Source organism: Pogonomyrmex barbatus, unplaced genomic scaffold (genome assembly GCF_055798465.1).
Source record: "Pogonomyrmex barbatus isolate J1 unplaced genomic scaffold, ASM5579846v1 scaffold3, whole genome shotgun sequence".
NCBI lineage: Eukaryota > Metazoa > Arthropoda > Insecta > Hymenoptera > Formicidae > Pogonomyrmex > Pogonomyrmex barbatus.
In genome coordinates this window covers 15,819,407-15,845,627 of record NW_028297127.1, presented here as the reverse complement: position 1 = coordinate 15,845,627, position 26,221 = coordinate 15,819,407, and the positions used below count along the sequence as shown (strand labels likewise).

General features: G+C 40.8%; 2 protein-coding genes across 10 annotated transcripts in view; one reads left to right on the top strand and one right to left on the bottom strand.

The window, feature by feature from the left end:
* Lsm11 (U6 snRNA-associated Sm-like protein LSm11) overlaps nt 1-2,676 on the bottom strand; it is a 23,501-nt gene extending 20,825 nt beyond the window's left edge. Inside the window, exons 1-2 of the mRNA XM_011640011.3 lie at nt 2,361-2,676; nt 1,964-2,018 (exon numbers count right to left, since the gene is read on the bottom strand). Of these exons, the coding sequence (XP_011638313.2) occupies nt 1,964-2,018; nt 2,361-2,534 (229 nt within the window). The 5' untranslated portion in view covers nt 2,535-2,676. The remainder of the gene's footprint in view (nt 1-1,963; nt 2,019-2,360) is intronic.
* The window catches only part of Eip74EF (Ecdysone-induced protein E74), a 187,810-nt gene that overhangs the window by 55,139 nt on the left and 106,450 nt on the right, over nt 1-26,221 (top strand). For 7 of the 9 annotated variants that reach the window (XM_089079945.1, XM_089079947.1, XM_089079944.1 and 4 more), the window contains exons 2-4: nt 4,408-4,702; nt 5,053-5,293; nt 5,389-5,496. In XM_089079945.1, the coding sequence (XP_088936071.1) occupies nt 4,559-4,702; nt 5,053-5,293; nt 5,389-5,496 (493 nt within the window). In that variant the 5' untranslated portion in view covers nt 4,408-4,558. The remainder of the gene's footprint in view (nt 1-4,407; nt 4,703-5,052; nt 5,294-5,388; nt 5,497-26,221) is intronic. The other 2 variants (XM_089079949.1, XM_011640015.2) reach the window with 1 other exon arrangement.

Genomic DNA, 26,221 nt, shown 5'->3' with positions numbered 1-26,221 from the left:
GTGAGATACGAAGGGCGAACGGGGAATGGGGATGCACCTTTCAGAGAAAGAGAGACGGGGGGGAGGGAGGGGGAACGCGTGACCGTGCACCACCACGCATCGTCGTTGGTAAATATAAAACTGCACTGGGTCAGGGATCCGTGATTTATCGGCTGCCTCGTGTAATTGGCCGCCGGCCAATAGATATATACCTCCCCCGGGCTGCATTAAGGGAACGGGAGAAAACGTGCTATCTCGCATTTAGCGTTTGTCTCCGTTTTGCCACCCTCGAATACGCGGCTTATTTCTACGCTCTGAACTCGATCGTTTTTCGAACCTCTCTGAAATCGAATTTTATTTCTTCAGAATTCTAGCGATGAAAAAAGTATCTTAATTATGTATCACGAATAACGTGCCGCATATATAGCAGTTTTTTTTTTATAAAACAATAATGTATCATATTTTTCTGTTTTTTTCCTATCTTTCTTCTATCGTTTCTCTGATTTTCCAAGAAGTGGCGTAGTTTCCAGATTTTATGATTGTATATATGTCGGAATCTAATGTTTGATTTCTTTCTTCCCTAAAGCACTAAAAATTACAATGAAAATCTAAATAAATTCAGTTTAAAAATTTTCTTCAAATTTTTTTGAAAATGTAAAAGCCATTACACAAAATTTCCCGAAAAATTCCTTGAAAATAATTCACGAATGTTTCTCTATTGATAAATAATTTCCATCATTGAATTGATCGATGAGATCGTCATTTAAAAATTGCAAAATCGAGAAGAGAAAAGCACTATTTCCACTTTCAGGGCAATATTCTATTCGGAAATTTTAAAAATAGAAAAAACATGGAAATATAAAACATAATAATGCATGACATTGGATTTTATCTGCGAAATTATTATTTTTGGTATATTATTCTTAAAAAAAAAAATTGCATCAGATTGAATTTAGTACTAAAAAACATCATTGTGTGTGAAATTTAGAGTCGCTCAGAGAAACGGCGGAATCTTTAGTCAAAAACCGAAGAGACCGAAGTTTGAAAGATTGGCAATCGTTTGAAAGATACTTACGGTAATTTCTCAATGCTCGCAATGTCGCGAGGGAAGATCTCTTTCTCTCTCTCTTTTCGTCTCTGGACGAGAGGGGGGGGGGAGAGAGAGAGAGAGAGAGAGAGCGTACTCGCGCATTGTAAATATCGCGTATGTTATGTATTCGCGCGAGGAAAAAGATAGTTGTGGAATAGGAAACAATGGGGAGCCTCTACGAGCGACGGTCGGGGTCTCACCACGCGGGAACGGTTGACGCACACTTTCGCGGAGGTCAAATTCCACGCGCGGCTAATGCCGGTCGCGAGCTTCGTGGTATTTGTCAGGCCGTAAATAAAGTGCGTCGGTATCTGGAATATAAGAGCCACGTCAGATGATGGTCGCGATAGATCATCCGAGGAAATATAATACCCGAGGAAACCCGCGCGAATCACTCTCGATGATCTATGATTATCCGACAATTTTCGCGCGGAAGGCGTTTTGTAAAAGTTTCATAACTCGTTTCATTTCTCTCTGGTTTTGAATAACAAATTCCACGTTTGAGCTTGAAATTGATTCTCCTTAGCGAAGTGTATTAAAAAGAAGTGACGGTTAAAATATTTTGTTATCAAATTCGAAATGAAATTTAATTGCATTTAATGGTGATTTTATTTTTATCTGTATACTTTTCCCTTGATGTGTCGGAGGATAGAATTAATATGAATTGATCGGTTAAAAATATAGAGAAGGCAAAAAAGAGATTTCCATGTGTATCGTTTGTCTCTCGCTATTAACCGCCGGTAATTTCATATTGAAATTCGATATTACGATGCTACTCTTATATGAATGAAGTCCCCCACCCCCATAAGAACTGCGAAACTGTACATGACCGCCATCTCTTGCGAGGCGTGCGAAGGCTGCACGCAAATATTAAGATCCATGCTTTTTCCTTACCTTGATGCGGTAAAAATCTCCTTCTCGAGGATTCTGGCGCATCCGATTTGTCACTCTGAAATATACGTCCTATTGTATTTTCATCGGGATTTAAAATTTTGTTAATTTTAATGTCTTATTACGACAAAATTTCAATTTCACGAAAGAAAACGAACAAAAATTTTACTTGATTCAAAAACTTCGCCTAAATGATGCTATATAATTTGTACGTTGAGTAAGGTTATGTTAGCTTAGAGGTTATACACGTTCTGACTTCTCGCATGGATTTCTACGCCTATAGTTCTAATATTTTTTGTGTTCTGTAAATTCCTACAATTTGATTCGATCGATCTCTTTTACAATTTTGTTGCCACAGGTTCATATTGAAAATCAACGCGTGACGACCCACGATACACACTTTTGTCGGCCCTTTAACGCCCTTCAGAATGGATTCGAATTTGGCAATGTTGTCGTACGTCGGTGCGGTGGATATCAATCGCATTTTGGGCGAATACAATGCTTTCAGCGGATCGAATTTCTCGCTTTTCGCGTCCAAACTCTCGTCCGACGTCTCGCTGTCTTCATCCGCCATTGTCGATTATGACAAGTTTATTCCTTTCACATTACACCCTTTACACTGAACATACACTAATTCATACTATTATCAATGATAAGACAATGTAATACACCACGTGCGTTTCGTAAAGTACAGTTGCACTTTCGGCACTTGGTACATATCGAAGAGCAGCAAAAACCACGAGGCTTCAAAAAAGGGCGGGAAAACTTTAAACGTTTAAAATGAAGTCAATTTCAAATTATAAAGACCTGTTCTTTTTAGCTGAATTTCTTACGGCTTTCGTGTTGAGAGAAAAAGAGAAAAGATGAACGGTGCAAGAAATGTAACTAAAAAAAGGAGATTTTATAATCTAACTTCAAGGCAGAAACCAATTTATGATTTAACAATACCTCGCGTGTTTTTATGTATCTTTTATATGTGTAAATTTAATATATAAGTCTTCTACATATAGATTTTTCGTAAAATTCTTGCGTAATGCAATTTGTAAAATTACAAAGTTATCGTTTGGGGAGGATTTAGCAGTAATGCAAATTTTGAAGAAATTTCGCACGTGATCGACGATGATCCTCGCACGTCCTCGATCGGAAACGTCTTGATCACGATTTGATAATCAATTCGCGATATTACTCGTTAGACGGGAGAAGAGGATGTTAACCTCTATCTGTGGAAACTTTCTTTCGCGGCTGCGAGTTACGTAAATGCGACGTCGTGCAACGGGTAGAAGCTGCATAGAAACGCAGCGGCGGCGGCGAGAGAGCGTGAGGTTACGCGCACAGGAAGTGAAACAGCGCTACGCGAAGCCAGAAAGAAAGTTCGCGCTCGGTGTTTTCACTTTCATGGAAATTGCCCGCGCCCCTCTTTCTCTTCGCGATGGCATTACGCGAATTAGCCACGAATCATCAACGTTGCCCGTCGCGCGTCGACGAGCAGGCTCGCAAGCCTATCGATCGACTTCCTCTTCGGAACGGAACTTTCTTTGAAGGAAGATCTCGATGAAATGTTTTCTTTGTTTTTCCTTTTTTTTTTTTCCTATTTCCATTTGTAATAATATATTTCTTTAAATTTTGTATGAAAAATTTACGAGTAGACTTTCTTTTCTGTTTTTTTTTTTTTTTTTTTTTTTTTGTGAAATATCTCGGTATCTTAATTTGCATTTAAATATTAAGAAAAAAAGTAAGTGTACAAAATGCATAATCTTTCGAGCACTTTACTGGGGACAAAATTATAAATTGTTCTATTTCGAATAGTATTTTAATATATGATAATATGATGTTTTTCTAAATAAATTTAGAATAGTGAGTAAAAATTGGGCAAAATGTAGCCGAAAGAAATAAGTTCATGAATAGGTAAATTTATTATATTCATGAATTACAAATGCAATACATCTTGGATATAAATCTCTGTTCTACATTTATATCTGAAAAAGAGAACGAAAAAAGAGAGAAAGAGAGAGCTCTGTATTTTCTTATATTTTTCCGCATATGGTATTACGTGTATAAATTAATGCGGGTAGTACACGGGCAGTAAGAGAAAGTAACATTGTAATCGAGCTATGTTTTAGTCGAGTTCAAATTAGAATTCAAACGAAAGTGTGAACGTGGTGCGATGCACCGGAAGTCATTGTGAGATAAAGAGATCCCGTTTCGTGCTTAATTAACGGTCTCGTCGCTTATCTTAATTCATTAAAGGGGAAATTAGAAACGTTTACGTGAATTGTATTCGCATTACAGGGATATTCCTATGATATGGTGTGCTGGTACATTCATGGAGATAAATCGCAAATGAAATTACATTCACGAATGCGGATGCGCGGCAAATTATTTTAGAGCTTAGAATTAATCACGCGTATTTTCACGGTGATGTGTCTAATTGTGTATTTCGCTTCCAGGTGAACGACAGCGCGTGGAAAAGAGAGAACAAAACTATCCGGGTGCGGCGTAGACGGGACGCGAAAGAGGCGGAGAAATCTCGGAGGTGGTTTTAGATGTTAAAAGGCGCGGGGGTGGCTAGAGTGGCCCCGCCGCTGGGTACGGGTCCAGATGCCGGTCCCCATATCGCAAACACCCACATTAACCTCCACCCTCGTGCCCAAGGAGGAATCAAACATGCCCTTCATAGACGACGAGCTATTCTGGTACTCTGACAATGACAATGGAAAGATAGATCTGACCCAGTGCCTTCAGGTAAGTACCCAATGGTAGATTTAAAATTTACATTCGAGAATTTGAAATTCCAAGAAATATTCCATGATATTTGCTCCACGTGAAACTTGATAACGGAACACACGCCCTACACTTATGACTTAAATGAGTGACCTCAAACTCGAGAAAATTCGCATTAGACTTGATTCAGAATTTGTCAATTTATGAAATGTAGAATTCAACTCGCGCAAAATGTCAGAAACAAAAAAAAAATCTATACATTTAATTTAACTGCAAGTTATAAATATACGGTAGCGAAAAGAATATATATAACAACAAGATAAGAAAATCGAAGCTCTTCTTCATTATTTTTAAAGTTTTTATATTTTCAGCAGAGCAACACGGGCCAATCGGTAGAGTTTTCTCCGATGGAGTTGAGTGCTCTGGCGGTACCAAATATGCCGGCGGAGGAAGGCGCTGGTATGTCCAGTGTCACAGGAGAGGAATTATTCGATCCCTTGGACTTTCTGCGGGAACTCGAAGCAGAGGCCAGCCAACCCACCTCTACCACAACCCCTTCCTCCTACAAAAGACAGAGGCACAATATTGCTGCGGCGAATCCCTTATTAGCAGGTGAGTAGTTGCGTATATTAGTATCGTATATTATTCAATCGACGATATATATTTTTGCAATATATTAATTATTTTGTTTAACATTGTATGCCTAGAAAAATTAGCAGCTCCTTCGACGCAAGCATCTCCAACGATTCCTTCGATCTCTTACGCCTCGAGGGCAGAAATCAAGACGGAAAATATTCAACCTGAAACGAGTAAAGGTAAGTGGTAATCGCGATTCTTTCCTTCTTTTTTTTTTAATGTGTGTCGATATTGCAGAAAGCTAGAACAACTTTACCGACCTGTAAGTTTCTACTTGTCCGACAGTTGAAAAACCTGGTGTGGATAATCTTGTATCGGCTAAGACGATAACCTTCTTTATTTTTAAGCGATACTTTGATCGATCAAATCGCTCTCTGCACATGCTGAGAATTTAAATCGCATACCACTGAAAGGAAAACCGGCCAAGGTCTTGCGAATCGCGAGCAGACATCCGCGTTAGCGATAATTGCGCGTAGTGACTCGTACAGTGACTCGAGAAAAAAAAAGAATGTGCGCACACACATGTGTGTGCATGCGGTGGCCCAATTCTTACAATTTACAACCATGTCGTAATGTGCCGCGTATGCGAATGCAATTTTGTGCTCATTTCATGACTTTGTTCTGACATATCCGCAAAAATGGGTCTATTTTATATATTATTATTGAATAACATAGATACATAGTAAATAAGAAAAATGTCATGACAAATATTGCTTATATTTATATACAAGTGCGTGTAGATCACATTTAAAGGATAACGATTTCTTGTTAAATGAACTATAAAAAAAATAATTGTTGGCAAAAGTGATACTTGGAATAATTTTGTTTAGAGAAATGTAATACTTATTTTCCAAATATCCAGTTAATTCGTGGGTATCTTTTTGAACTACTTAATATTTAAATATTATTGATTATGATTTGTTACAAATTAGATTCTATAGACTTTAGAATGCTTAAAGGAAAAATAATTAAATTATTACTTCAATCTAACAATTTGAATTTACACTTTATTGAAGATGTAAACGCACATAAATCCGAATTAAATAAATAAATCTTAGATTATATAAATCTTAGATTTTGTGGAAAGCAAATTATAGTTTCTGCTTTTTCTAATCTTCTCGAACAGTAATAAATTGTAGCAAGTTTAAACGATAAATGATAAAATTTATAGATTTTGCAATTCTCATCTCTTAAAGTTTAGAAATATAAATAGAATAATTGCTGTGCTCTATAAAATATAATAAGTATAAAATTTAAATATAAGAAATTTAATATTAAATATCTGCAATTCTTTTTTAAGAATTTTTATTACTTGTATTTAGAGTTTGATCATGCCGAGTGACCATTCAGATTTTTTGCAAGTCAATTTCGACGCGCGGGTTTTGTCGAACTTTTGACGAAGCCGAGCCTTGCAATTTCGTCCTGACCGCAGGCCGCGACGAGTAATTACGAGCCGTTAGAACACGAATTGAAATGGGTGCTCATCGTTGTTCTTTTCACATTTTTAGAAAGCGGTTGGAAAGTGAGAAAAGAAACTTTCTAATAAAACTATTAGAAATACAGTTTGAAATCTGTTTGTGCCCTAGTGCAATATCAAATCCAAATTAAATTTGTATAAAGTTAGTTAGAAGTCTACAAAAGTAGAAATCGTTGCTGTTATCGTTGCTGTTCACGCCAATTGTATTTCTCTTTTCTCTGAAAGCCGAAGTTCATTTCATCACTTGGCAATTTTTTCTTTTTTCTTTTTTTTCTTTTTTTTTTGGAAAAAAAAAAGAAAATGAAAAAAGGAATCTTTCATATTTTAATAAATGCTAAATGTTATGTCATTAAAATAAAATTATTTCAATTAAAACAATAATGAATATAAAAAGATGTATTTTATTTCTATCATATTACCTAAAGTACTTGATGAGAAATTTTTAAATAATTTTTACAAATAAAGGAAAATATAATTGACTTTTATGTATTTTATTATATATGTATATATCATACGAAATATAATTTAAAAAACACTCTAAATTATCTCAAGTAGAAAACTCGATGCACTTCAGGGATTAACTTAAACACTTCTTTATTAACCTTTTATAACTTAAATCTTTTACGTATTTGAAAAAAAAATTAATATAATATGTAACTAGCAAACATTGATTTTGGAATATGAAACATTGACATTATGAATCAATTTCTTTTTTTTAAATATTTTATTATAAAAATCAGTCTTCTGATATATTATGATTCTCCTTTAATTAGAAAATCAAATGTTTGGTCACAAGAAGATGAATAAAAAAAAAAAAATAATACAATATAGTACAATACTATAAATTATGATAAAATGAAATAGGACTTGAAAATATAAATATACGTGTGAAGGATATGTGTGAGTTTAAAGTTATGTGGTATAATAGGGGATTAAAGTGATTTATAATTAATTTACATATTTCACGCGAGAGAGTCAACTTAATCTAAGTTCTACTTGAAATTGTACTTTTAATCAGGACGGGAAAGCGGCGGTTAATCGGATTTAATTTATTAAGTGTCTCCCATGTTATCCGGCAGATTTCGATCGCGATACCCGATGAACTCGTTAGCGGGAGGAAAGCGATGAGCGTGCATGAGGAGCATATGTGTACTATGCTAGTTTTCTGCCGTGGCGTCTTCGGCACGAGCATCACTTTCACCGAGCACGCGGTGCGTAACGCGCGGAAAAAGCGCGTTTTTCGCGCCGCCGTTACACGCTCGATCGAGCGGCCGTGAGCGCGCGTCGACGGACGCGGATTTTTCATTCGCGAGTGCGCGTGCGCTCGCGCGATTTATTAACGTTTTCGTTGTGTTCTTCTCGTTCGCGTCTTCTTCTCATTCTTTTCCCTCTCGACGGTGTTCCGTGGTAGCGGCGAAGAAATCGCCGGCGGGCGAGCGCAGCCGCATCATCGTGAAAACAAAAGTAGGGCAGAAGAAAGTAATCTCGCGTTAAACGTCGGAACGCGAATAACTCGAATATAATTCACTTTCGGCTCGTTCCGTTACGGGAGCGACCGGCAACATGTACGTTTTCTTCGGGCGACTTTCCCGATTTATTAGACTGCGATCGTCTCGTGTTGATTGAAGGCTGATGCCTGCCAAATTTTCTTGAGTCTGCGATTCTCGTCTCGACGGATTCCGCGTTTTGAATTTATTAAATTATTAAATTCTGAATCTTTCAACTCCGAGTCCTTTACAAACTCCTTTGAATCATAGAAATCTTAACGCTAGCTTTTTGATATTTTAAAAAGCCCTGAATTTTATTCTAAAAATTTAAATAGATGTAGAAGAGATTTAAAAATAATTTTGTTAGAAAGAATTAAAGTACCTATATGAAATGTTTAAACTGATTGCTACAATATTTAATTATCATTATATTTATAAGCGCACTTATTTTAATGGCCCAACAAAAATATTTTCAGATTTAGTCCAGTTTTTAGATACTTTAATCAAAATGTTCTTTCCACGTATCATTTTTCATTTCAGCTATTATCAAATTCTCAATTCCATACTTATTTATAGTGAATTTCTAAGTTCGATATAAAGACTCAAAATCCTACCACAAGAGGAGATTCTATTTTTTTCAATTTCTATAGATACTAGGTCTTTGCGTGCCGCGTGGCGGAAGTCCCGGGATCTCCCGGATTCTATCGCCTACAAGATTCTACATCCCGGCAGGACCCCCCTGCGGATTCCGGGTTCCGCCGATCGCAGCCTTCTCGGATTCGAAGGATGCCGCGAATTCCCGGTGCCGAAAACGGCCCTCCGCGTCGCGCCCTTGCCGTCGGAAACGATCCCGAGAATGGAATTTGTCTCGATAACGCGCGCGCGACGCGCAAGTGCATCCGTTTCTCCCCCTCGGCACATTCCCCCCTTCGTTCCCCCCCCTGCTTCACTGCTCGCTGTATCCAGCTGTCCTCCGCCCGTTCGCTGCACTTGTCGCTACCCTCGTTCCCTTGACCCTCCCCAAACACATAAATTCTCCCCGTTCTCCGTCCATCGCCCGCCTGCCTGCCCTCCCTTCCCTCCCCCCGTCTGTCACTGCCCGGTCGGGGGACCTCACGAAAATAGATCCGAGAGATCCGTACGCTGACTTTCTCTCGCTTCCTAAGCGAGATGAACAGGTGCACCGCAAAGATATTGCGCCGATGTATCGCGGTCATTCGAGACACGGTCGCCACGCAACCAATTAATCCCCTTTGCCCCGAGAAGATCTCTCGCACGACCTTTAATTAACACGTCTAATCAATAAAATACTTATCGGTCTGCGCTGCGTGAATTCTAAAGTGTTTTTTTATTAATATAGCTGCGATATCGTGATGTTGTTTTTTTTTTTTTTTATTAATGACAAGAATTTATATTTAACATCAAACGTACCGAGCGAATCATTTTTATATTAATATCTTTTTATTAAAAATACAATTTTTTATTACGTTTTATTAATTACTCTTTATCCCGTTGAAATATTAAAATTTTTAAATTCCGTCTTTGACACCAGAAAAAAATATTAATTTAATAGATAAAAACGATTGCTTAGTGTTTTTGTGATGTTAACGACAAACGTTTCGCTTATTCTTCCCTTGCTCGACGATCCTTCGAAAAAGATGCGGAGCATTTGAAGGATTAATGACGGTCGACATTTGCCGTCTGCAAGCGTCGCTGCTCTCTCATAAATCAATCATTAGCTAAGGACTCGGCGCATTTATAGTAATCATAATATGCCTTTCCATTAATGAATGCGCTAAGAAATATATTTTTTTCTTCCCCTTCGTCGATGTTATCGGGCATTCAGCAGGAATTGTTCGATATTATACTCTTCCCAAGTATCACGTGTTAAGTAATCGCGTGGGAAACAGACGGGGGGCGAGCATAAATTGCGAATCTGAGGGAGAGAGAGAGAGAGAGAGAGAGAGAGAGAGAGAGAGAGAGAGAGAGAGAGAGAGAGAGAGAGAGAGAGAGAGAGAGAGCACACACGATGTAGTGGGTCTAAGTAATTCTATGTTAATTGCTCGCGTCTCCCCCCTCCCCCCGCACTCCCTCCCCTCGAGCGTCGAGTCACTCTTTAAACGGCCCCTCCTGATCCGAGCCGATAACTCGTTTTCAGGCGATTCCACTCTCTGCTGTTCGACCTTTTACGCTTTTCTGGGTTTCGCCCGTGATATTGCTATTTTACACAGCTGCCGCCTGCGGAATCGCGTTGCGTGCAGCCAGCAAATCCCACGCGACGTTGCACTTGCCACACTTTTTCTGGAATTTCGCGATGCGCCGCGACTCCGCAAACTTTCTTGCAAACTTTTACTAACGTCAAGGGAGATCTCCCTCGTTCTCCGCGAGGAGAAACGTCAACGATTTATTTCGACACGCGCCTTTCGCCGGTTCGCCTCCGGATAATCGGAATGACTACGCAATACGCCTCGAATATTACATAAAAAAGTATTGGTAAAATTATATATTTTGGCGGTTGTTGATTTCGGATCAATCTGGATTGCCGATTTGCTTAAACTGCCGCGCATCCATTTCTAGTAGATCATAGCTTTGATCTCGGTTTAACTTGTTACTTTTACCTCTTTTCAGTCTTAAAAAATTAGAAAAAGGCAAAGAATAAATTAAGGGCGAAATTAAAGCTAATCTATACATCGGGTAGGAAACGTAGTCGATCAATACGGAATTTTCTTCTCTCGATTATCATCGATGCTACGAGCGGTGTCGAAACTTTTCCTATTCACAGAGTATTCAGCTTTGTTCTTTGTTGGAGCACATTGAATGCTAATCGATGATACAAGACAAAAGTCTCGATGAATTTTAGATTTAAATGACCTCGGAGCTGCGTCGCGGAGAGTTTTTCTCAATTATACTCAAACTCGTAACTTTTCTTCTTTGAGGAAGGGAAAAAAATGAGAGGAAGAGAAAGAGAGACACGCTTCTAAACTTAAGCGACACGCAACGGAGCGTTACACGGAATCGCGTGTAACGAGTAGGACTTGGAGGGATCCCGGGGCCGGTTGGGTAATCGGCTTCCTCGTATTGCCACACGCCGCGACGGTGCCACAAGGCGCACTTGTGTCTCTCCCTCTCCACTCTCTCTCCTCTCCTCTCGTCTCTCTCTCTCTCTCTCTCTCTCTCTCTCTCTCTCTCTCTCTCTCTCTCTTGTCGTCGTTTGAAAGTGAATTCAAGATGGCCACTTTAAGAGCCGGCGCGGCGAAGCCGCGGCGCTTACGCACTCGCGCGTGTGCGTGCGTGCCTGGGTGCGTGCGTGCGTGCATGCGTGCGTGCGTGTGTGTGTGCGTGTATGTGTGTGCGTGCGCGGTGATAGTGCACAGCCGCGTAACGAGAGTGTTGACATTTTCTACAATCAGGTCAGGGCCCGCTTGCCGACTGCGCCGGCATTACCTGTAACCCTCCTTTAAAGCGAATTCGCACGCGGATGTAAACAGCGCTTCGCGACAAAAATCGAGCTCCGCCTGGTCTCCGTATATTTTTTTTTCCTCTTTTTTTTATCTATCTCGACTTCGAATTCAGCATTTTCGGGAACGCGTCGAGATTTAATTTTTATAAGGTATTTTAATCGTCTAAATAATTTTTCTTCTTAAGTTTTTATTCATGCGGTTTTAAAAAAGTTTTTTAAAAAAATTTATCACGTTTTTTACAACGTTCAATTTCGATTTGATTACGCTTCTCACACGCTTGACATATCAATTCGATTAGTTTTTTTTTTTTTTATTTTTCTATCTATTTACACATACTTTTTCCTGAGATCTTTTGTGCGTTCGGGACGAAGTCCTCTGCGACCGTAATATTACAATAATTCCATAATTCGATTACGCTATCTTCGTAATGGAAAGAAATTCCATCTAATATGAGTCTTAACAGGTCAAACTGTTCATCAAAAGTTTAATAACGATCTATATAGTTTAGGAGAATTTTATATGTCTGTTTTTATAAGATTTACACGTTTCACGCGAAATAATTGTTCTTTTATAATATTTTTGTCTCTGATTTAATTTTATATTTATCTATATATTCTCACAATCATACATATATACTCACAAGGTGGCACTGAAAATGACGTAATCTAAGGTCGCATTGTCATGTTTTCATTTTTTTTTCTATTTTCGCTTTATAATCATTTAATACTAAAATCTTGGCTTTTATACTTCTTTTCCTAAACTATTTATTTTGAAACATTCGAGCTTTTTTTTATTCTTTTTATTTTAATATGAATAAATACTTGATTTTCTGTCGTACAAACAAACTTGATCTTACGAAAATTCTCTTGTAAAAAATTTGCCTCTTATCAGGATGAGATCTCAATTCATATTTATTTATAATTTTTTATAATTTTTTAAATTTAATTTGTCTTATAATTTAATTTATATTCATATTCATATTTATTTTTATCAAGATAAAAAGAAAGGAGACAGGAAAGATAATGTTGTATCTTGTTCCAAGTACCGTGTTTCTTTCCTGTTTATACAAAGTGACGTCTCGGGACTCAGGCTCGGACTGGAGTAGCGATGCTACTCCAGTTTATCGTAGAGACGTGTCGCAGGATAAAAGATAAGCCGGCAGATCGCTAGGCTGATAGAATCCCTGTAACTTTGACGAGGCCCGAAGGCTATCCGCTTAACCGAAGGCCAGCTCAAGCGGACGAACTCGAGGAACCACCTGTTGGAAATCGGCCGCAAACACACATCCCTTTGTCGTAAACTGAAACGCGTCGCAATTTATTATTTCGGAGAGGTGATTCTTTTCATGTTACCACAACCTCTGATCTGACGACGTTCGCGCGTTGCGATAACATTTCTATCTGTGATGCCGCGATATTACACTGGCAATTTCGGTTAATCATCATGTTGATCAAACAGCGATTACGTAAAATACGAGAGCTGGCGGATGTTACCGGTGGATCGCGCGGTAATATTGATAAGCTGCATTAAGGCTCATTTAGATGAACAAACAACATTCAAACAATCATCGCATAAAACATTCGTGTCTCTAACTCTTAAATTGCGCGTACGCGATCCTGCGTGATAAAAAAAAAAAGAAAAAACGAGCAATCGTGAGCACGATTCGCGTGAAGAATTTAAATTGAATTTAAATTGAGGGTAGAATAGATTTTCTTTTCGGCGCGGAGAGGTATTTTCATTTCTCTCTCTCTCTCTCTCTCTCTCTCTGTTGGCATGTAAAATCGCTCCTGTTCGGCCGTCTCGAAATTAACGGCGGCAGGGTGAATATCGGTCGCCCGACACGTACGAAAATATCGCGCCGTAGTGTTTAGATTTCACCACGTCCCATGGATGTTGACGAGCGAGTGCAGGTTCGTACGGAAGGGGTTGACAAAAAATCGCTTCGGGGGAGCGATTCCGACTGCAGTTAAGGCGCGTTAACAGGAACACGTGTGCAACTCGCCGCCGGCCCTCCTATATCGCTTTTTAGGGGAGTCGTACTCTTTGGAGCCGTGGTTGTTTACATTATGGACTTCCTCGGCAGTCCCCTTTTTTTTCGGCGGCTGTCAAAGGCCGTCACCCCTTCCGGCGTGGTTTGGGAAATTCTCGAAATCGGTGTAACCGGAATTTCTTTCCTTCTGCATCTTCTCGATGCGGAATCGAGTCGAAGTTTAAAAAACAGCCTCGTCGGAAATTTCGTGAGAAATGCTAATCAGAGACCGCGATAAGAACGATAAGCGATATGTCTACCTGATCTATTTATCGTGCGCAAATAAGAAAGCGTGTGCGGAGTCGCAATTAAATTTGCTCGTACAAGAGACGCACTTCGCAGTTTTGTGCTGGCTTGTGCTTTTTGCAAGAAAATAGTCGCGCACAATCGGAAGAAATGTTGGCCGACCGATAAGAAACGATATTTCCATCCCGCGTCGTATCGTCGCCGCGACAATGACTGTTCTATTTATTACGCAAATAAAAAGCTTCGCGAATCTTATCTGTGCGCGGCAAAAGGAAATGAGCGCCGAATTGTAGTTAAATAATAACACCGCGCAATAATTAAGACTCGTACAACGCCTTCATTTTACACGGAAAGAACATCGTTCTGCTATCGAAATCGTCGATCGCCATCAGCGATGAACGATAATATTTGTATCGTAATATCCCTTACTTAAATCCCTCATTAAAATCTTCCAATTTCGAATGCGAACCGACGATAACGCTCCGAAAGACCTTTATTTATTTCTTCCTCTCCCGGGCGAGAGAAATTTTCTTTTCGTCCAATAGAAGAAAACTTTCTTCTTTTATTCTTCTTGTCTGTGTGTGACTTAATATTTTACCTTCCACCGCATTATATATATATATATATATTTATCGATCGTAGCAGGCAGGAGGACACCTTCGGGGCAAAAACGCGCGCTGGAGAACGCGGAGAGCTTGCATTTATCAAATGACACGAAGTCGCGTTGAGGATTGGGACTCTCGCGGAAGTCTCCAAGGTTCGTCCATTGTGTCGATACCCGATTCTTCCTTCCCTCTTTTTAAAAACTCGCGGTGCAGTCGACAATGCGTGCCGGCGCACCTCGCTAATAATTAAGTCTCGAAGGACGCACGAGCGTAACCTTAATTCCCACGAGCGGCTGTAGCCGTCGTCTTCATCCTCGTCGTCGTTGTAGTTGTCTCTCGACTTCTGGCTGGTGTTTTCACGGTAAAAATGCATTTCCGCGAGACGGTCTCACCGACGCTCTCGCTTGTTACTCGCTTGCTTTTCATAGGGGAGAGAGACCATGCGTGGTACTTAGGGGGCAGGAAACGGAAAGCGGGGAAGAGGGAGGAGGAAATTTGTTATGCCCAAGGACTAATTTCTCGGCTCTCTTCCCAGGGGCACGTTACCTCAAAGGTACGGGATGATTTCTGACTCGCGCCGCGCGAACAAATATGCAAATCCGACCTTAATCGGCACGCGCGGCGCGATCGATTTTTCGATCGAGTCGTACTTTATGACTAACTCTGATGATAAATATTGAAATAAGGGAGAAAAGGAATTATATAACAAAGAAAAAAAATTGAAATAGAAAAAGTGTAACTTATGTCCATTTTCATCGATATAGATTAACTTCAATCTTGATTTAATTTGCTTCTAATTTTTTTCTAAGAACTGAAAGAAGATAAAAAAATTAATGAAACTGGAATTAAAGTTAATCTACGTTGACAGAAAATTGGACATTAGAGATAATAAACAAGATAACGATAAATTTTTGGACGAATGAAATTTCCGATAGATAGAATCAGGCAAAAAGAGTAAATCTTGAGATTATCCAAAAAGTTGTGCGCGATCGAATTTAACGTAATCTCGCCTGTCGGCGTTCGTTCGTTGATTCCACCAAGTCCTATCTATCTGATTGAAAGTTAAACGGGCGTGATGAAATAAAAGCGACCGCGTGGATAGCTGCTTTAAGAATCTCCTTTATTCTCGGAGGTTTCCTATAACGCCGGCAGGTAAACAGTTTCGCAAGAGTCGCGCGGCGCGAGATCGGGAATTTCCTTATACACGAGTCACCGCGTAGAAAAGGTGCATACGCACGCTCGGTTGTGCCTTGGAATTGGGTTATGGTTATACGGTTAGTGCGAGCGAGCGAGCGAGCGAATGAGCGATCGATCGATCCACGATGTATAGATTGCGATCCGAGGTAGTGGCAGGTGCTTTCATAAGCGCGCTTCCGCCATCGTAACCGTTAATTATTCGCTCTGTATCGCGATTATTCGTCCTCTGTTTATCTTGATTAATATTCATTAACACGGACTACACGAGGTCCAAAATTGTCCGCTCTATATATATATATATATATATATATATATATATATATATATATACGTATATAAAAATTTTTTCGAAGAAATCGAATTTTGTTTCTCGAAAAATCCAAAATATATATATATATAGTGTGTATCAAAAGTTTTTCCAAAGAAATCGAATTTCGTTTCTCAGAAGTTCAGAATCTCATTCCTTATGTTAAAGAAACGCACCTGGCTCCTTCGAGACACGGATTCGGTACGTCCGTCCGTGTAACTCGCTCTCGAGAGATGAAATTCTATCGGAGCGAGGTCCAGCGGGTTTGTCAAAGACAAATGGCAAAGAAGAAGAAGAAAGAGTCCAAGCGTCTATTATTTATTTATGTCGTTTCGCAACACGGTTTCGGCGAGCGGCCATTAAATTTTCAATCGCTCGTCATAAGTCGACGACGAAGTCCCGCTCTCCCGCTCACGAAATTCACTCCCCCCCTCCCCCCTCCGACACTCGTTTCGGATGGCAGGTACGCGACTTTCGCGTACACCCCGTATAATGGCCTCACCGATTATTGACTCCGTCGCGGAATGTAGGTCAGGTGTGTACGACCGCCGCGAATTATCTTTCCTCCTCTCTCGATTTAACGTACGAGTCGCGCGGGTCGCGAGTCTAACAATCAATAAGTATTGTCGACATATTAATGCGCGAGGATCGTAGACGGCGCCGTCGCGATTTTAGTCTCCCGCGGACGGCGGCGGGACGGGGGGAAGGGGGAGGATGAGGGGGAAGACGAGCGAGACGCGCACCTCTGATGACCCGGCGGCGTCTGGGAAATCCTGGGCGGTCCTTTATGCGCCGATAATCCGCTTTTTTCCGATTCACCCCGACCACAGTATGCAAATGATCAGGATTTTCCGTCGACAGGTGCGCCGCGCGTCTCTCATCTTTGAGTGCTACGTGCAGGCATGCATAACGCAGCCTCTTACGCTTGCGTTATCGCGAATCTGCGATTCACGGATCGTTTTTAGCTTCTATAGGTTTCTATCGGCGATTAACGACCTTGTTAGAATGACTCTTTAATGCTCGAAAATTATTAATCAGTGTGTGTTCACGATTTCCTATTGTATATAGGATAAACATAGCACGATGAGACCAGGTTTTCGTATCGTCGCGGCTGGAAGCGACAAAAAAAGACAGCAATAAAAAATTAAAAGAGTTAATTATGTATCGCGCAACGCGGTAATGACTCCATTCTGTGCTAATATCTCGTCCAAATATCTCCCGCGCGGTGTTCGCTGCATCATTAATAAGATGACATAATGCCTCGTCGCGTTTCTTTCGCTTCGGTGTATTAGACAAAGTTAAAAATTGAGCGGGTCTCTCTGACGAACCGAGATCTCCCGCGTCTCTCGTGGCAGTGAGAGAGGACGAGTTTTCATCCTCGGCGTCGAGATGCATCTCACGCCGACATGTATCTCCCCCTCACCCTTGGGAACGCACATCTCGTATGAAGTCATGAAATTTTATAAAGCTCCTGTTTTTTTTCGCGCGGCGAAAATTTACATCTTCGGGAGAAAATGAGAGAGAGAGAGAGAGAGAGAGAGAGAGAGAGAGAGAGAGAGAGAGAGAGAGAGAGAGAGAAAATCTCGCTCACGAATTCGGCAAGATGACGAGGAGAGGACGCCAAAGTGCGTATGTATGCGTTGCGCGATTACACACGCGTGTGTGTAATCGCGCTATCACGCTTGCCGGGGGCGGTCAGAGAGAGAGAGAGAGAGAGAGAGAGGGGGGGGGGGGGAGAGGGAGGAAGGGAAGAAATACGTGTACGGCGGCAACGCAACAGTTTAGAGTGAGGTGTTACGTCAGTGAAAGTGTTATGCCGATGTGGGCCGAGGCTAACCTGTGGAGCCCCGTCTCCGCGCGTACGTGCGTCGCGTTTGTGTACGTGCGGGGTACACGAAACTCTCGTGTAACGTATGCAGGTACGTATCGACGGCTCCGCATCCCGTCCGTACCCCCTCTCCGCGCGCCGCGACCCCCGTCAATAATCGAGATTGGATCGGAATAGGAACACGCGCCGGAAGTCTCGCGCTCGAGGAAATTCCTCGGCTGCTCGAGCCATGCGAATGCATGCCGGCGAAAAGATCTCGCGGGATTCGAGCGGGGATCTTGTTCTGCGAACAAAGGAGATATTCGGGAAAGTTCGAGAAAATGATTTTTCGTAGATAAACAAAATTGCAATGAAATGCAAAGGAATGATTAATGGGTGTTGACGACGTGTTTTTCATTCGCAATGTTTTATTTCATTTAATTTTGTTTAATAGACATTTTTCTGGATCACACATATATCGTGGATCATAACTAATTATGAAGCATAAATTAACAAGTGAATATCCGAGAATTTAACGTAATCGCATTTATAATATACGTATTTTCTATAACGTCACTCATATATTTTTCTATAAATTTTATGCAATAGGAGAAAAGAATCAGGGTCGACGTGCCCTTTATAATGACGCTGTGGATTACGTTTGTTTTCTTTATCGATTGATTATTCGCGCGTATTGTTAGACGTCCGATGACGTCTTTTCTCGGGTATGCCGGGTCCCGGCGATATAATGGAATGTAATTGCCTTGTACGTGGGACGTATCGATTGCACGATGCAATTGAAACAGGATGCAAATCCTCAATGCAAGTGTTCCTGTTCTTCTTCGTTAATAGAAATGCTTGCAATAATTTTGATCTTTTAAGTGAAATCGTTATTACATATCAAAAGAATTATTTTTCGGTTATTATAGATAGTATATTATAGATAGTAAAACTTTTTTTAGTCGAACTACAAGAATAAATAATTGACAATATCTTTTTTTGACTAATTTTCGGTTAAACAAAGCTTTATTTGATATAATGAAAGTTTAAACAACTTTTTGATGAATCAAATTACACAGGAACAACAGCTGAAATATCTAAAAATTAGATGCAGACTTGAAAATAACTTTGTTAGGTCAAAATATTTATGTGAGACGTTCGAATTGGTTGCTAGAGTATCAAAAATTTTTGCAGTATTATCATGTCGCGGCATTTGTATAATTATTAATAACAAAATTATTTTCAGATCTGTGTCGAATGTTTAAGTATTTCAGCAAAACCATTATTTTCCTGTGGAATGTATCAAAAATTATGCTATAGTGGCAACGAAGAGAGCGCTTTGTATACAAGATCTTATGTATGAAAGATAATTTTCTTGCTTATCTTAACAATTTATCTTAACAACAAAGCGATGAAAAAAATTTTAGATCTCGTAGACGTTTGATTAGAAAGGCAGGCGTGTGTTTCGTTGTGTGCGGAGGTGCCTGTGAGTAATCTCATTGTAACGACGCGTATCGCGCATCTTATCATTAGAATTACAATATTAATTCCACTTGTCTTTCCCATTTGGTCCTTCCCTCTTCATCAGTCGAGAGATGCAAACACACATCTGCGCTCGCTAGCTCGCGGGATGATTTTTTTTTAAAATATAGACCGAAGTTGTCGAGGTGATCGATCATCTTTTCCCGCGGAATTTCGCAACGTCTAACTTCCAAAATATTTTTCGACGAGTCTCGTGCTGATAAACGTATAATTTAAATAAAATGATCCTGACGAGAATTTTAATGATCCTTTACCGAATTTTTTTGACATAACGTAGATCGTTCTCAGAAAAGGCAATATCGAATTTGCCTTGACGATTCTAATCAGACTATTGGAAAATGTCTTTCTATAATAGTTCTTTAAAACCAATATGCTATTTAAATCTTTAGGCATGACGATATTTTATCGAGACTCTTTTTCGTCGAGAAAAGCATCTTTTTTTATTCCTACGATATTTATAGCGGCAATAACGTGTTTATAATAATCGATATACTTTACATATATATCTGAAAAGTAATAGATAAAATTTTGGACTCTCTCTCTCTCTCTCTCTCTCTCTCTCTCACTCACTCACTCATTCATTCATTCATCCACTCATTCGTTCAGATATTTTCTTCTTTATCTGACTTAGTCATGATATCTACTTTGTGATTTAGTATTTTTTTTCTAGTAATCGCATGCTACTTCTCGTCAGAAGTACATATTAGGTTTAAAACTTATCATCGCGAGACATCGAAAGTTGAAATTAAATTCGGCAGCTGCGGTCCATCATGCGAACGCAAAGACGAGTTTGCGTTCGCACGTTTCCCCCTTTTGCCGTAACTTCCATGATAACGTTGGCTTGCATAACGCGTCACCTATAAATCAATGTCGCTTGTAATTCTGCAGATAAAGGAACCCGCTTGTGTTTGGAAAGCACATTAATGTCGACCATAAAAATACGATTCAGCATCCTTGAGAAAGCGTATAATTAATTTTTCATAACAGTTATCTTTAATTGTTTTCTCGGCTATATGTTTGTTCAAAATAAACTCTATTTCTCGATTCGAAAATGTAGTCAACAGAAAAAAAAAATTGAAATTTCAATACAAGAAATTTATTAGAATGAAAAGAATAGAATTGTGATCCAATCATTTTACTCGTCAATATGAAAATAAATAGGAAAAGTTATAAATCTTGATAATGAAAAGTATTATCTATTTCAGGATACTTTATCAACTTTAGGATTAATGTTCTATTGTTAAAGAAGTAATAAAACTATCAATGATTTTATGACAGAGTTTACAATTAAATCATAGAAAAACACTGAAAAACACATCTGAAGATATTTATTGGGCCTAATGGTCTAAATGGTCTAATTATGTAGGATGTTTAAATTAATTGCTAGAATATAAAAATTTTTAAAGGTTTAATCATCATATTTAATTCTAATTATTTTGACATAATTATTTTCAAATTTGTATCTGATGATGAAGTTTTTAGATGCTTCAAGACTGTTCTTTTCCTGCATTAAATCAGGAATATATTTCAGAAATATATAAAAATGTAACAATGTTTTCGAAATGTAAATGCAAAAGAATAAATATGGATTATTCAACAGACTGAATCATGCACGATTTACGAAGTCGCGACAATAATCCGAGTCTTTTAAAATATTTTATCATACCGTCGGAGCGTCGTTGACATTCCGCGATGAAATTTCGCGAAATATTATTTAAGGTAGTCTGGGCGAGTAAATCGGATTTAGATGATTCCGTATGTCTTTAATAGACAATCGCGTCCGAATTCGTTCGCGAGTGGCAGCTAAGAGGAGGCCATTCTCGTCATAAGGACGAGATTCTCCTAACTCGGATCAATATTTTGGCGATATTGTCGTGATGATCCGAATCCGTCTTGTAAAATTCCTCCGCGTGCCAGACACAATTTTCTCGTCGTCGATTTCTTCATCATGTCGGAATTCAACGTGTCCTCATTCTCGTCTCGTCCCAACAACGACGCGATAAATCATATGCCACGATTCGCCGACATGTTTATTTATTCTTTCCCCACATCTTTGTCTACGTGATAATTTGTTTATTTAAATCACTGTTTCATTGTTGAAGACGCTGAGAAGCGTTATTTGTTCAAAACTTAGCACTACATCCTGCGAGACGTATCTCATTGTTTTATTGCTTGCAATTTCCTGTTTACGTTGGGTATTTGTTTACGCAATTATACCATCTCTTTCTCTTTTGTCGATATCTTATTTTTTACGCTGCTAGTGATACGGTACGTATCTTCGCTGCATGTTCTGTTATTTTTTACTTTTCTGAAAGTAAACAGTTCCGAGTTCAAGTGAACACTCCAATATCTTATACTCCGACTCTTTTAAGGGGAAATTCATGCTCCGTACGACGGTTCATCGTAAGGATGATCGCAATCGGTTTTTCCGTTCTCCGCCGTTCCTCGGCGCGCCAAAGTCGGCTCTAATTAAATGCGGGGAGGGGAGGGGGACGGGGGAGAAGGTTCCGATCGGTATCGCGAGAGCAGAAGGAAAAGTCCGGGCAGACATGTGAGAATACACATGAGGGAAACTGACGTGCGGACGACGCGCAGGAAGTCGGCTTCGTGTCGTCACGAATCCGTCGCATCGTCGGCTCGCTGCGAGTGTTCCTGTACCTCCATGCCCCGCGAAAATGATTGAGGCGAAATAATAACCTGCAGGCGCGCGCGCACGCGCACGCACACACACGCACACGACGTCGGCGTGGTGTGTAGGAACCTCGTGGTCCTTGAAGGGTCCGCGACTCTCTCGAAGGGAGGCCGCGGTTGCACGCGCGATCTAGATACCGCCGGGGGTTTGGGGAATTTTCCATTTCTCGCAGACACTTTCCATAATCGGCGGAAGCGCGCGGTTACCATTTTTTTCTGCGAATTTTTACATTTTATCGTTATTATTATCATTGTTATTATTATTTCCTCCTCAGAATTACCTCGCCTCGGAAAGCTCGCGCTCGGAAAGGCTGTGTGCATTTTCCCCCATTTATGTGAGACACATCGTTTCGGTCGTCGAGCGAAACACGACCGAGAGGCTTCGTGACCAAAATGAGACGTCAGATATCGATTTCTTGAGAGACAGTTGGTATTTAATTATCAAATTGTATAAGGTTATTATATGGTTTTCACGCATAGGTCGCAGATGTTTTAATATCAGTTTATTTAGAAATTAATTTAAGATTCGATTTTTAATACGACGAGTAAATATGCCCCCTGGATGCGACAATGTCTCGCTTGCTTGTGATCTAAATGGGTCTTAACCCTCTCTCGTTTTTGCCGACTAATCGCGATATGATGAGGAACGATGGAAAAGACGTGGAAGGAAATAATCGATTCGACAGATGCTGCCGAAGTAGCGAAATCACGCTGCGCGATTGAGAAAAATAATTTATTGCCGAAAAGCCCCTGGGCTGCGCTGCGAAATATCGCGCATCACGTGCTGCGAATACGCATCACGAGAGGCGGTATTCCGCTGGAACGTGCTTGGCGAGCGAGCGAGCGAGCGAGCGAGAGAGAGAGAGAGAGAGAGAGAGAGAGAAGAATAGTCGGCGAGATCGTATCACGATTCCAGAAAATGTATTTTTATCGTTGCATCGTTCTCAGCGTTGGCGTTCCGGTGGCACGATGAAATAATTCCCACGTGATCATAAGTTCTAGATGATACGGGCGAATTAAAGCGCCAGTTAAACATCGAGGCCGTTCCGTTACGTGTTGAGGGAAACGTGAAAAGTTAATCGGGCCGTGAATTTCCAATAAGAACCCGCGGGTGCCCAGCGATTGCATTATTCGCAATCGCGCACTGCAGGTTAGGCTAGGAGAGGTGGCAGAAGCGGGATAATCTTTTAAATAGTCCTACTCTAGAGAGCAAGTAGGTAAAATTCATGAAGCACAATCCCGGCGCTATTATCACTTCAGCTGATTTCGTGCATAATACACGTGCGAAATAAACGTGAGATTATATATTTTATCGTATCGTAGACACAGTCGGCGAGTATCGCGAATCCGCGCGCTTCGGACACAAAGAGTTTGCCGACTCGCGAATCGTTTTATCTCCCGCTCGCATCTCTTCGCGGGAATGCAACGTGCTTCTTCCCTCCTTTTCCCTACGTCATTTTCACGTCGTCTCTTTCGGTACGGAGCGCGATAATACGCGCGCGACGGAGAGACATCGTCACCTGTTTGCGGCCGCATGAATAATTTCGATCACGACTATTTCGACGTTCTCGCGTGCATTATGGACGAACGTGCAGACAAAAGACGTCTCTTCTTCCGCGATCGATCCGGCTCCGACGACGACTCGCGTAAGCTCGTCAGCGTAGAAATTATTTCTAAACCACGATGGCGAGCACGTGTGGTGGTATTCGCGGCGGTATTCGCAAATTGGGTCATCAGACGGCGCCACTCGAAATCCGATAATTGTCTGAAAAAGATGTAATCTGCGCTCACGCTGGCGCTATTCGCCGTCCTCGTCGTCCTCGCCGTCCTCGCCGTCCTCGCCGTCCTCGCCGTCCTCGCCGTCCTCGCCGTCAACGGTGCTAAATATCCTTGCAACGATCGCGCTTATTTCCAGGCACTGATAATTCCGAATCGTCTGCACCGTCGTGTTTCGACCGTAAGAAAATCTATAACGTATTTACCGAGCGCGGACCGCGGTCCGCAAATAGCGAAAACCGATGCGAAAACCGCGAATATCGGTCGTCCCATTGGGAATCGACGGGGTCAGACCACGAAAATTGAGTCCGAGAGTGGAGAGAAACGACGACGCTCGATTATCCTCGCGAGCTCGACTCGACTCGACTCGTTTTTGCCCCGTCTTCTGCGAGCTTATTCCATTACTTATTAACGCGAGCGCATCGCATATTCCGTATTCTGTAACCTTTCGCTCCGCAAACCCGCTAACGAAGTTTGCATTACGTCGCGATGATAAAGTCATAAAAGACAATCCGTTACCTTCGAGCGTGAGTCCGTGGAGGGAAAATAAATCTGTCGACGTCGCTCGTTCGGGTGCGGGCAATTTTCATAAGGCTGCCGACGACGTTGCGTCTAACTTTGGGGGCAGCCGGTGAGCGCGCGAGCCAGGGTGATTTTCGGTCTCTCGTGAGAAACCTCTCGAAATCTCGCGAGGGCTCACGTAACGGATTGTGTTTATGTTACATTATCATTACGACATAACGTAAAGCTATAACGAAGTTGTGTGCGGTGCGAAAGGTTACGGCACGCGGGTCCGCCGGCTTCGATTGGCGCAACATGCGGGATACACAAGACTCGGAATTATCGCCAACTTTGTAGGAGTGTAGGAGTCCCGGCGATGAGAATTTTCCGTGGTGCGCGATCGAACTTTCGCGAATAAAATCGATCGCGAGTGAGTAAGTTTTGCGAAATGCGAGAGGTACGTTGGAACGCTAACGTTCTACGTACGATCGCGACTAATAACGCGGTAGCGCGACGCTTAATGGCGAGACGCAACGCGTCCTTCACCTAGAAACAGATAGAATTAGCATAAACGCGCGCCGGCAAGCGGCATGTCGCCTATCTAAATAATATAGGCATTTAAATGCTTTTTATCGAGGCGGCACGCGCGCGCGACTCGCTCCAACCAACTACAAAGTTTCAAAACACCCTGCGCACTCAAGAATTATTAATAGATTGGGCCTCGATTAAGTTAAATGTCGTTTGTTCGCATTAGCTATGCGCCACTTGTCTAAACGCTTGCTCGATAAAAGAGAATAACTGATTCTGGATGTATCATTAATATTGAAAGAATAGTTGACTAAATCTTTATACTCGTCTTTTTTATTTTAAGCCCGCTATCAGACAGCTCTATATAAATCCGTGTCAAAATTCAGGAGGAAATTTGTAATTTTATTACGCCATACGATATGCGAAAAATATTTGAGGAGAATCAGATATCAGATACAAAATATCTACTAAAATACCCGCGTTACATCAAAATATATACGTAGAATTATAAATGAAACTTTACTCTGAGATTTAATCTGAGCGAGCTCATCTGAAATGGGTTTTGCGACGAAATATAACTACAAATTCTTTTTTCTAAAATGTAATTGTTTGATTGACCGAATCAACAGATATCAATGACGCTTTTACCCATCTCTCCACTTGGTCTTTGCGACTAAGTGATCTTTTTTACTCGGAAGTATGTCCCACGTTTAATCGTCGACGTCGATGATGGCAAATGCTTCTCGTCGTTCACGTTTTGTATTCCGCAAAATTCTGTTATGGCTGTTCTCGGTCGTCCCGTGACAACGACCAGCGTGGTAGGAGATTCGTTTCGAGGACGTCGCGAAAACGCGGCTCGCCGTGTTTGGCGAATTCACGAGAGCCACGCTCATGAAAAGTGCAACAGGAGTTTGCCGTAGCCGCCGGCAAAAAGTTCGTCACTCGGTACAGAATTCGCGGTGAGCGAACACGTCCCGATATTTATATAATAATACAACGCTATCGAAAAAAAAAAAAAGGAAGAAATCAATGAGATTCATCGGAGACCAGTTTGCAAAATTAAGGACGTTGTCTGCGGCAATTTAAAAAATGGATTGAGATACTTTACGTCTTCTCGTCGGATATGTAGGGTAATCTAATTCTACCGATTAATCGTTAATCGCGCGATTCTCTCGACAGATTTTAAGATTCATGCTAAATGAGGAATAAATCTGCCAAATCTTTGTTTGATTCTTTGAAGTTTAATTCGT